Genomic DNA, 12701 nt, shown 5'->3' with positions numbered 1-12701 from the left:
GGTTTGATCTTCTTGCAGTCCATGGGACTCTCAAGAGTCTCCTCCAGCACCAGAATTCAAAAGCATCCATTCTTCGGTGATCAGCCTTCTTTATGGTCCAGCTCTCACTTCCATACATCACTACTGGGAAAACCATAGCTTGAACTATACGGACATTTGTCGGCAAGGTGATGTCTTCTTTTTAAGATGCTGTCTAGGTTTGTCATTGCTTTTCTCCAAAGAAGCAGGCGTCGTCTTACATGTCTTCAAATCACTGCTGATGCATTTGCGAAGCTAAGCAGGGTGTGGTGTGGTTTCAGATTGGATGAGGAGAACTGTGTGTTGAGATTCCTGCATTGCATAGGGTTGGACTAGATGCCTCTGGGGGTCCCGTCTGTGATTCTGCGAGTCTGTGATTCAAGAGCTCTGGCTCAGCAGCCCATTTCAGGTTTCTCTTGCGGCATCCCATCACTCAACATCTCACAACCTCCTAACATTTGCCTTCTGCTGTGTGTGTTTGCTTCCCCCCCAAGGAACCTTGAATGTCTACCTGCGGTTAAAGAACCAGGCTTCCATAGAAAACCCCTTCTGGTCATCGAGCGGCAACAAAGGGCAGCATTGGTCTCAGGCCCGAGTGAATATACACCCAAACACTTCGTTTCAGGTAAGGAATGGATGGTTGTCTTAGAGGAGGAGGAAAGGAGGGTCAGGGGGCCGTAGTCTCACATGCAACCCCCGTTTTCTTGGTTTCCTCTTTTGTAAAAACCGACCTGTCATGCACAAAGCACAAGCAACGTGCCTAAGGTTTGCACAATTCCACTCAATCCCAACTAAAATGATATGAAACGCAATAAAAACGATCACAATTATACTGCAAAGAAAAACATAGCAGCGAATCCGAGACCAGGGAGAAGAGTTGGTGGAAGAAGATTGGAGGAAATTTAAAATTTATTTACAGAAATATTGTAAAATTTTTGAATGTTGATGACATTGAAATGAAATGAAGGGCTTCTAGTAACAAGGTAAAATGTAAGATTGGATTGATATTAGATGAAAACTTGAAGCTATAATATGTGAGGAAAAATAATTAAGGATAAACTAACAGGATATGAATTTGCTGAACCAATTTTTAAATGGAATACAAAAAAGGGAGGCGTGAGGAAGTCAGGAAAATAAATTAATCAAAGATGAGAAATTTAAAAAGAGGGATTTTTGTTTTGTTTTTTGTGTTCTCTTTTTTTCTTTTTTATGTTAAATGTTTGCATTTTTGTACTTTTGTATCTTTGTATTTTTGTGTTTTTGTATTCTTCTTGTGTCTTTTCTATTTGTTGTTCTATAATTTCTTTATTGTTAAAACTTAATAAAATATTATTCAAAAAAAAAGAAAAGAAAAACATAGCAGCGGTTCATAGCAGCAAGGAGGTTCCTCTAATTTATTATTTTTTTTAAAAAAACTGTCATGCATGAATGTGCACTCATAGGCGCAAGCACACTGCCAACAAAAAGCTTATAAATTGCTTTTGGTGTTTTGAAGTTTTTCGGGGTTTGGGGGGAGGATCCAAAACAGGGTGGAACAAAAGAGAAAAATATCCAGGCAGGAATTGTCACTCATAACTGCACTGAGCTGTGGATGTCTCATAGTGCAAGTGCTAGTCCAGGGGTCAGCAAACTTACCACGCCTTGGGCCGGTGTCTCCAGTGTCGATCGCGCGGCAGGCCGGAGGGCGGGGGAGCGCATGCCCATATGCCTGCGCACACGCTATTTCCGGTGTACTTCCGGGTCGGAGGAGCACCGGAAATCACTTGTGCGCATGTGCACGGGCCTCCTCGGAGCCGGATGTGACCGGAAATAATGCTTGAGCATGCGTACAATGCTTGCACATGCGCGCAAGCTATTTCTGGTGCTCCTCTGACCCGGAAGTGGGCAGCTGCGCAGTGCAGGGCTGGTAAGAGCGGGCGGCAGGGGTCGCCGCGGACTGGATAAACGAGTCCCTCTGGCCTTATCCGGCCCACAGGCCTTAGTTTGGGGACCCCTGTGCTAGAGACACGGGGATCCCACTGAGATTCTGCAGTTCTTTCCTCCAATTTAACAAACTGAAGCTCCAAACTGATTATCCCCAAAAGCAACCAGTGAGATTATTGACTTGAATGTAATCTGCCCTGAGAACCTTGGACGAAAGGTCCTCTAGAATCATAGGACTGAGGAGTTGGAAGGGACCTGTGGGTCATCTAATTCACTCCCCCTGCAATGCAGGAATCACATATCATAGAACTGTAGATTTGGAAGGGGCCCCAGGGTCATCTAGTCCAACCCCCTGCAATTTCAGGAAGCTCAGCTGAAGCAACCCCGACAAATGGCCATCATATTAGTAAATCCCCCTAGCCGTCTGCTACAAGCCTCCCCACTTGCCAGGGAGCGCTGAATACCAATTGCTGGGAATAAAGCATCGAGGGGTGATTTCGCACTCAGGTCCTTCTGGCAGGCTTCCCATGGACACCTGCTCGGTCCCTGTGAGATCAGGCTGCAGACTAGATGGGCTCCCTTTGGCCCAATCCTTCAGGACCCTCCTTATATTCTCCTGGGTTAGTTGCTTCTCCATTGGTGGGGCTTCCTTCTGAGTAATGGGGTTGCAATGTCTGTGTCTAAATAGCCACCCAAGTCAGGAGGACATTCCTGGGTGCTGTAGCTCAAATTTGGAATGACACGTCTTCTTTTGGGACAGTCATAGGCACAGGAGACTCGTGCTCCTGGTCTTAGGTGTCACATCCAAAGATGGATGAAATTCAGAGTCTTCTGAACTAGCAGATGGTGGTTGAGGTCCAACATTCACAGTCGTCCAGTAGTTCCATTATTCTAATGTGTTACTCATCTCTTCGTTTGGCTTGCTGATCAAAGCATCTTTTTATTTTTGCAAATGATGACATTTCTGATTAAGCATCAATATTGGACTTTATATTGCTAGGCAAAGCATTCTCTCCCCTCTTGCATATGCATCTGAAAAGGTCTGAAGGTCTGGTGCATCTGCAGATGATTGGCAGATGCTTCCTGAAATGGGTCAGGTGGCTGAATAGATCCGTTCTGGTTTCTTGCTCTTGGCTGATGAACAAAATTGATCCTTTTGTGTTAATGCACCTGCCAGAGCTACGAGGCTGGATTTCACATGTTGTAGAGGAAATGAAGATTTGGCTGCTTTTGAGGGGCATCCCATGAAATTCAAGTTGTCCCTGTAGTTCAGTCACAACCATGTTGCCTCTTTATAGATACCTCAGACTCAGTGGGCTTGCATCTCAGTAGCCATGGTTAGAACTGAATTGCAACTAGGGATATACAGTAATACAGCACTGATTTCCATTCTGAGACATATTTGCTGTGTGCCGCTCTGTTTCCGCTCCGCTGCGATTCGGCTTCTGACAAAACCTGCTCTTTTCCACCTTGCTCTCTCGCCTGTGGCCTTATTTCCCATGATTAATTACTCTATCAGTTGTGTAACTATTAGGCTGGCCCACCCCATTTATTTCAATGCAAAGGAAACACAATGCAAATTGCAGAGAGGGGAGGCAATAATCAATTGTGTGTCATTTGCAGAATGAAAACCACAATGAATACTGATAGGGGGACATTCAGACCAAGAGGGAAACCGCTTACAAGTATGGAGGGGGCAGGGAGATAGTGAATGTGAGTTCCATGGGGTTCTAGTCTATGCAGTGTACCCCAAGAACTTTGCCATTCCCAAGGTACCCCTCCCACTGAAAAAACCCCAACCCCGGATGCATCTGTGATGTTTATAGCTTTTGCACAACTCATTGCTAACTCCAATGTCCTGTCCTTCTTACTTTCCCCATGAACAGGACTAGCGAGAGTCTGTTTCAGTGGAATCATTCAACTTGTCCATTCGCTCCTGGAGTTTCCTGCCTCCCTGGTTCCCCTGCCCCTCCTTTTCTTATTTTACAGCATAAAACAAATTTAGGGCCGTGAAAACGCTGAACAAATAAAGCCGAATAAATGTCAGCACAGCTGGAACTTTAAATTACTTTCTTTCTTTTTTGCAGCTCCTGGGCCAACCAAACTTTATTTTGCATTTCAGAGCCTAAATGGGAAGGGATGTAAACCTCCCAGTTAATTTTAAGTAGAGTGAATCAGAGTGAATCTCTGTCTGCAGTAAATGCTGTTGCTCCAGCACAGAAATTAAAGCTTTTTATAGGTTAATTCGCACACTGAAGTGCATCCAAGAGTTATTTGATGCTTTCCAGGCCCACATATCATCGGCAAAGCATTTCTCATCTGAAGAGGGGATTATGAATGCTTTGCAGCAATCCCTGATTCTAAATGACCAGCTAAGGCAGGGATAAATTATAGCAAGAGCATTTCCTAGTATAAACTAGAATTTAACATTACTGGAGTGCTGTTTTGTATAGATGAAAAGAGTGCCAGTCCTTGCCCAAAGGACCTTCTGAGATCTCACTGCAGTCTGACAGTCTGACATAGCCCTTTTCTGAACCACCGTAAGATATGCATTAACCACAAAGAATATAGAACCATAGAGTTGGAGCGAACCCCTGAGGGACATCTAGTACAACCACCACACTGCAGGAATCACAGCTAAAGAATCTCTGGCAGATAGCCACCCAACCTCTGCTTAAAAACCTCCAAGGAAAGAGTGTCTACCACTTTGCCAGGTGCTCCATCCCACGGCAAGCAGCTCTTGCCATCAGAAAGTTTCCCCTAATGTTTAGTTGGAATCTCCTATTCTAATCATTTGAATGCATCGATTCAGGTCCTCCCCTCTGGAGCATGAGAAAACAAGGTTTCTCCACCTTTCATGTAACAGCCCTGAGATATTTGAAGATGGCTCTCATTGAACCCCACCTATCCACAATTCAAGCTATTGGGCCAGATGACATGAGAGGTGCCCATAGGGAAGAGGAAGATCACCCGTTCCAGGTGATGGAGGAATATGACACACAGAAGCAGGACTGTCAGGACCCATGCTGTGTCCCTGGAGCTGCAAAATTGATTCCTTGCCCTTCTCTCAGACACTGATTCGGAGCCAGAGGAGCAGAGACAGCAGTTGCCTCATGGTTTCAGTTGTCTCTATACTAATGCACAGAGTATGGGAAACAAGCAAGACGAATTTGAGCTTTTAATTCAGGATGGCAAATATGACCTGGTAGGCATTGCTGAAACCTGGTGGGATAAAACTCGTGACTGAAATGTAAGAAACCGAGGGGTATAACCTGTTCAAAAGGAATAGACCAAACAGGAAGGGAGGAGGAGTAGTATTGCATGTAAAGGATGTGTACACTTATGAAGAAATCCATGACCTAGAACATGGAAGGCAGATTGGGAGTATATGGGTAAAAACTGTAGGTGAGGGAAACGACTGTTCTCTTACTGTGGGGGTCTGTGATGGATCTCCAAGCCAGTCTGAAGACTTGGATGATGCCTGCTTTCTTTCTCCTTTTTTTACATTTAATCTTTATTGATTTTCCAGTATACATCACAATTATCATCCTCTATCAGAGATGTACATAAAAAGAAAAAAAAATACTTAAGTGTTGAAAATGAAATGAAATAAAAATAAAATAAAATTACCATATTTTTCTGTGTATAAGACTAGGTTTTTTCCCCTTTAAAATAATGTCAAAAATTAGGGGGCATCTTATACACAGATATATCTCCCCCCATTTTGTTAAATCGGAGTCCCCCAAAATAGGGGACATCTTATACATGGGGGTGTCTTATAGATGGAAAAATACGGTATATAGTAAAGTATTAAGACTTCGCTCCACGTGGGTCCACTACAATTCTATATTAACTGCGTATTGAATAATGTCTAGTTTATATTTATCCAGTATATGCATAAGTTATGTCACCTTGCAGGAGTCATTCAAAGCCTGCCAAAGATTTCAGATGTTTACAATGATTTTTTAGGTATTGTCTGTATTTGTCCCATCTGTTAGTCTTGCCATCTCAGCATACTCAATTAGTTTTGCCTGCCATTCCATTTTTGTCGGTATATTGTCTCTTTTCCAACATTGGGATAATGGTATTCTCACGGCTGTGGTTGCATACACAAATAACGTCCTCAAATCCTTCGGTATATCTACGCCTATAATACCTAGGAGAAAGGCTTCAGGATTTTTGGCGAAGGTTAACTAAAATAATTTAGTTCGTGGTAGATCATGTCCCAAAATTCCTTTATCCTTTTGCATTTCCACCACATATGGTACATAGTACCATAAACATTAGGAAGAACTTCCTGAGAGTAAGAGCTGTTTGACAGTGGAATTTGCTGCCAAGGAGTGTGGTGGAGTCTCCTTCTTTGGAGGTCTTTAAGCAGAGGCTTGACAACCATATGTCAGGAGTGCTCTGATGGTGTTTCCTGCTTGGCAGGGGGTTGGACTCGATGGCCCTTGTGGTCTCTTCCAACTCTATGATTCTAGTAAAGAAATGTAAAGAAACAGAAGGAACTGTGGATGATGCCTTCTTAAAACAGATTATTGAACATTCAGAAAGGAGAGATGTTGTAGTCATAGGAGATTCAACGGGCCCTGTATCTGTTGGAAGTAACTCTGCTTGGACGATCCCCGATTTCTGTTGCTCCTGCTGCACTGATCATCTTTTTCAGGTGCATCTCATGTGATCTCATTGCAGGTTGTTTTTGAAGGGATCCGTGGCAAGGGTATCGAAGGTGACATCGCCATCGACGACATCTCGATTGTGGAAGGCGAATGCACAAAAGAGGACTATGTGAACAATCGTAAGTGCCTCTTTGAACCAATCTATCCTCACAGCAGCGTCCCAACCACAATCTGGTCCAAGGCGCCATGTAAATGTAATAATCTAAGTTCTTTTCTTTCTTTCTTTCTTTTATTCAACTTATACACCACCCTATACCCAGAGGTCTCAGGGCCGTTCCCAACAAGACAACATATAAAATTAACCAAAAGCTTGCTTGCTTGCTTTCTTTCTTTCTTTCTTTCTTTCTTTCTTTCTTTCTTTCTTTCTTTCTTTCTTTCTTTTATTCAACTTATACACCACCCTATACCCAGAGGTCTCAGGGCCATTCCCAACAAGACAACATATAAAATTAACCAAAAGCTTTCCTTCCTTCCTTTCTTTCTTTCTTTCTTTCTTTCTTTCTTTCTTTCTTTCTTTCTTTCTTTCTTTCTCTCTTTCTCTTTCTTTCTTTCTTTCTTTCTTTCTTTCTTTCTTTCAACTTATACACTGCCCAATACCCAGAGGTCTCAGGGCGGTTCACAACAAGACTAGTAAAGGTAAAGGTCCAGTCGTGGCCGACTCTGGGGTTGCAGCGCTCATCTCACTTTACTGGCCGAGGGAGCCAGCGTACAGCTTCCGGGTCATGTGGCCAGCATGACTAAGCCGCTTCTGGCGAACCAGAAGCGCACAGAAACGCCGTTTACCTTCCTGCCAGAGCGGTACCTATTTATCTACTTGCACTTTGATGTGCTTTCAAACTGCCAGGTTGGCAGGAGCAGGGGCTGAGCAACGGGAGCTCATCCCGTCACGGGGATTCAAACTGCCGACCTTCTGATCAGCAAGCCCTAGGCTCTGTGGTTTAACCCACAGTGCCACCCGTGTCCCTCACAACAAGACTACAACATATAAAATCAAACCAAAAGCAATAACCCAATAAACCCCCTTCCAAAAAAAGTGCCACATTCTAAAAGGGTGTTGGATGTCAATACAATCAACCAAAGGTCTGGTTAAAAATGAACGTTTTTGCCTGGCGCCTAAATGAAGGTGCCAGGCAAACTTCCCTGGGGAGAGTATTCCACAGATAGGAATGAACAGGACGATCTGGAAAATATTGTAAAATGACAAGAAAATATCCTGAAAGTAAACGTGGCAAAAATTTGACATTTTGCAAGAGAAAAAAAGCAAAATATATGAGCTATAATAAATGGATAGAAACTTCAATTAACAAATGCTTTTATCTATGATGAGAAAGAAAAACAGGCTTAGAGGAAGGCACAATAAATAAGCCATGATCAATGGGAGGGCTTGTTGAGTATTCTAAATATAAGCCACTACTAAGGAAAAGGTAAATTCAGTGGCATAGCGGGGGGAGGCATGGGGGCTGTGGCCCAGGGGGACAATCTGGGGGGGGGCACAAACTAGGTGACCCCCGCAGAGGCACCCCTTGCACACTACTGGCAGTGGGGGCTGGAGAGCACGGAGGGTGTAGTTCCCCGTTTGTGTGCCCTGCCCCCACCCAGCACACCCAGCGTGAATCAAGACCCAAGGACAGAGAGAGGCTGTGCCGCCCACTCTCCTGCACTGGGGCATGCGAGGGCGCCCCTGTGCTGGTGCTGTAGTGGACTCCCTCCGTGTCGCGCCCCCTTTGGGGACTTGCCCCTTGCACCCGATCCAGGCCCTATTTACCGTAGATGTACTCTGCCACTGTGTGAATTGCAATTGGTTACAGGGTTCCTGCAGGGGGCTGGTCCACTGTCCCTCAGACCTTGTGGGGGGGCAGACTATATTTGGGGGGTCAGATCCCCCCGACTCTCCCTTCTCCACAGCACCGGACCCGGTGGCTGCTTACCTGGGCCTTGCGAGTGGCAGGGGCTGGCGGTGGTGGCAGCAGAGGGATGATGAGCGGCGCGAAAGGGCTGGCTCCAGAGAGGGGCTGCTCAAAATTGCGCTCAGCCAGCTCAGCCTGGCCCCCTTCCTCCTCTAGGCAGGGCAGGGAGAAGCCAGGAGGAGGGAGGGAGGAGGCAGCGCTGTGATGCATGTGAGGGGGAGAAATGGCGCAGCCCGAACGAACAGAATCCCCATGCCGATCCACAAAGCAATTCCCAGACCGTCCACGGGCTGGATCTAGAAGGCAATTGGGCCAGATCTGGCCCTGGGTTACGACTTAGTTTGCAGAAGATCAGTATATGTTTATTTGTTTGTTTGTTTGTTTCCTGCCCTTCACCCTAAGGTCTCTGAGCAGGTTAAAGCGCTATAATTCAGCAGAGCACCAGAACATTAAAACGCTACGGCAGATTGCTCCCATTTCTCCGTTTCGCTCTCCCATGCGCATCTCCTCGTATTACGGCATGAAATGTGTAAGAGGCTTAATGTCTCCTGACTGCTTCCTTTGGAACAGAAGACTTGCAAACGGGGAAGCAGCCCCTTAATCGCAATTTAAGTGGCTAACCGCTCTGTCCCTTTAGCCGAGGACGCTGCTCGTTTGTCATTAACCCCACGCGACATTCAGGCCAACACTGAATTGAAGCTGTGGGTTGCTCATAAGGGTGAACTAGCCAAAAAGGAGGAGAAAAATGCAGTTCTAGATAATGGCATTACGGAACAAGATGCACAACTGGAAAAACAGAATTGTTGGAAGGGACCGCAAGGGTCATGTAATCCAAGCCCTACAGGGCCGTCTTTAGCATATGCGGTGCCAGGGTGCAAAAAACTGCCCAGCGCCCCCAATTTGGGGGGGGCAGCTCAGAGTTGTTGAACTTTTCAGGGGGCATGCAACTCTCTCCCATGCTGCTGCAAGAAGAGAGCAACCCCCCCAGAGGCTTGGGAGGGAAACTGCGTGTGAGCAGCATGTGTGCATTGGGCGGGCCTATCCCAGGCACTCAGAAGGGCAGAGATGGCCAGCTGCCTCAGCACCCGCAGCAGAAACACCTGCAGTGCTCCAACGGGCTCTGCACCACTCGGCAGCAGCTGGCCTGGCTCTTCGATGCCCGGACTCCAAATCTCGGCCCTGGACTCTCGGCCTGGCACCTCTGAGAGTCCAACGCCTGGGTGCCCCACACCCCTAGCGCCTATGGGTAAGCCGGCCATGAGCCCCTGTTAGCAACTGAACCCCCAGCTCATACCATTGAAAGGGGAGGAAGATAATGAATTTATCGAGCAAATTCTGCACCGAAAGACTATACTTCTAGCAGTGATGGAAGGGCAGTTTCATATGAAAATGTTCTTTCTAGGAGGAATGCATCTGAAATCTGGTCAGGTTTTTGGGAGGGCAAAAAACTGCGTCGAACTGGAAACAGGAAAGGGAGAATTCTGTCCGTCCATTGAATCCTCAGAGGCCTGTCTAACTCCAACGCTTGCTAACTCTCTTTCCCCTTCTCTCTTCAGATATACCTTCGGGCACAGTCAGGACTCTGCCACATATACGGATTTTCCCCGTTTTCCTTCTCATGTCTGTCTTAAGTCATCAGAGGTGACCTTATTCCGGCAGAGGCTGCAGCAGACGAGGTGGGCATGAGGAAACGAGAACATTTTTAAACAGAAACAAAAACTACCAAAGATTCCTCTACTGACTGACTCAAAAACGATTTTTTAAAAAATAAAAAAAGAAGAAGACGATGAAGAAGAAGAATCAAACATTTTAAAAAATATAAATATATATAAAAAAGGGAGCCTTGGGAGTTTATAAAAGACAAAAGAGATGGAGCGACAAAGGGGCTGCGGACGCCACAGTTTCCCACGTGGAAGTGAAGGAGAGAGACCTTCAGGTGCTTTTGTGGTTAATTAGAGACGAACAAACGAAACCAGAGAGAGAGAGAAAGAGAGAGACATACACATACACACATATACACAGCATTCATTGGAAGAACTCTGTCAAAGAGCTATAGAATTCCTTGTTCAAAGCACAAAGTCATGGCTTGTTTTGTTTCAAATGAATAGCTCGCTTGTTGCCATGGAGGCCCTAATGACTTGCCAACGGAGAGATTTCGTGAAAGAGAGAGAGAGCGTGAAAGAAGGGGGAACGGAGGAGAGAGCCCACTCCCTACACCTCACTGCAAAACAGGGTAGAAGATGAGCCTGCACTTCTGTTCTTCCCCCTTCCACACGAGGTTTTTTCCCCGCATCGAGTCCCACACCGCCCTTTCAGGCCCCCTTTCCTCACCACTGCCCTCGAAAGGAGGACCCGGCGACACCCAAGCTCTTCTTGAAGACATTCTCGTTTCAGTTCCCCATGGCAAGGCTAGATCCACGGTATGCGGCCTCCTCGCTTTGCATGCATCGACGTAACTCCGGGAACGTGCGGACGTTCGGTGGCAACACGGGTTTGTCCACAGTTGGCTTGCGGCCACTCGGACACCATGCCCGGACGCCATCTTCCCCTGCCCCCAGGCCCTCGCACCCTCTGAGACCCCTTTCCTCCTGCTCCTCTTCCTCCTCCTCGCTCCGTCCCCTACCCTCCCAAGCCCGGCCGGAGTCATCCGTTTGAACCAAGTGACGAAACCAAACTACCATCTTTTTTTCTAAAACGCCATGGAAACCAAGTGCCTTCAACGATAACAAGCCTGAGGAGAAGAAGAAGTAAAACATGGGGTGGGTGGGGAAACAGAATCACGGAGGGGAGAAGCTTGCAGGTTTGGGGGGACGTTTGCAAAAACAAAAAAACACTTCTCTTTTTTTCCCTAAAGAGCAAAAAAAAAATCAATCAATGAAAAGTCCATCGTAAACTCCGAAGAGGAACGGTAAAGAGCAAAAGCAGCGAGCTGCTTCTGGAGATGGATTGACTTGGAAGCCCCTTGCGGGCAGAGACCTTCCCGACAGCCATGGCCTTTCTACGTAGCACCTGTGAGAAATTGGTGCCCGTTTGATCCTGGGGGAAACGGGGGCAGCCTTTGCTTTTCAGAGTACCATGTGAGGTTGGCTGGAGGAGTTGTAAAAGAAGGTGGTTCACACACACACACACACACAGAGATACACACAAACACGGAGTTTTTCTTACTCTAACCTCTGCGCAAAACCAGATTGGTCCTTACTTTTAGCGAGCTGAGGAAGCAGGGGGAGGTCAGCGGGGCGAGGGGAAGCAAACAAGACTCTTTGCGGCAAAATGCAAGCCAGCCGACCTGGTTTCATGTCAAAAACACGGAGAAGAGAAGTCCTCTGCCCTTTCATCAGACTCCTGCGCAAAATTGTGAAATATTATTTTATTATTTTAGCAAAATTTTAAGAAAAAAATACAGAAAAAAAACCAACGACAGCAAATCACTTTTACAAAAAAAATAATAATAAAAGAAAAAAAATAAAACCTGTACAAATTATTTCCAGTTACCTGGCTCCATACCATACCTATAATCAGCCAATTTTTCCAATACACTGTAAATTTCCCCTTCTATACAAGTCGGTAATGGGGAAAAAAATTGAAGACCTTTTTTCCTTAAATTATCTCAGCTTTTGACTTCATTAAAAAGAAAAAGAGTTTTGCCTAAGCAAGAGTTATTATAATTATTACGAATATTCTCCATTCTTTCAGGACCCTGGGGGTGGAAAGGGGAGGGGGGAACCGTGTATGCAAATAATTCGGATATTAAAAGGAAGAAAATAAAAGTTCAATATTTGAAAACAGTAATATTTCCAAAAAAAAAAGCACAAAGAGAAACAGGTAAACAATGAGGAGGCTTGATTTTATATTTTAAAAAAACAATCTGTAGAAAAACGTTTGTGCCGATGATTCAGTCATTCAACTGAAAGAGATAATTTTACAACTATGTTCAATAAAGCTTATTTCCAGGTAAGGTATTGGTAAGTGATTGTGTTTGTTGAACACTCCAGCCACCCAGAGGTCCCCAGCTTCAGGAATAATAATAATAATAATAATAATAATAATAATAATAATAATAATAATAATAATAAATAATGCTGGTGAATGTTTCCACAAAGTGTGGGTGGCTAGACGATGATGATGGTGGTGATGATGATGAGAGTAACATTGTGTCCCACAAAACTAGGCTGTT

The 12701-nt window shown here is 45.3% G+C and overlaps 1 protein-coding gene across 2 annotated transcripts in view; it reads left to right on the top strand.

The window, feature by feature from the left end:
- The window catches only part of MDGA2 (MAM domain containing glycosylphosphatidylinositol anchor 2), a 392859-nt gene extending 380683 nt beyond the window's left edge, over positions 1 to 12176 (top strand). For both annotated transcript variants that reach the window (XM_081910051.1, XM_081910050.1), the window contains exons 15-17: positions 513 to 643; positions 6634 to 6739; positions 10084 to 12176. In XM_081910051.1, coding sequence (XP_081766177.1) covers positions 513 to 643; positions 6634 to 6739; positions 10084 to 10172 — 326 coding nt within the window. In that variant the 3' untranslated portion in view covers positions 10173 to 12176. The remainder of the gene's footprint in view (positions 1 to 512; positions 644 to 6633; positions 6740 to 10083) is intronic.
- Positions 12177 to 12701: the final 525 nt, after the last annotated feature.

This window comes from Podarcis melisellensis, assembly GCF_964234715.1.
Source record: "Podarcis melisellensis genome assembly, chromosome: 1".
NCBI classification, from domain to species: domain Eukaryota; kingdom Metazoa; phylum Chordata; class Lepidosauria; order Squamata; family Lacertidae; genus Podarcis; species Podarcis melisellensis.
This window is presented reverse-complemented; position numbering and strand designations above follow the sequence as displayed.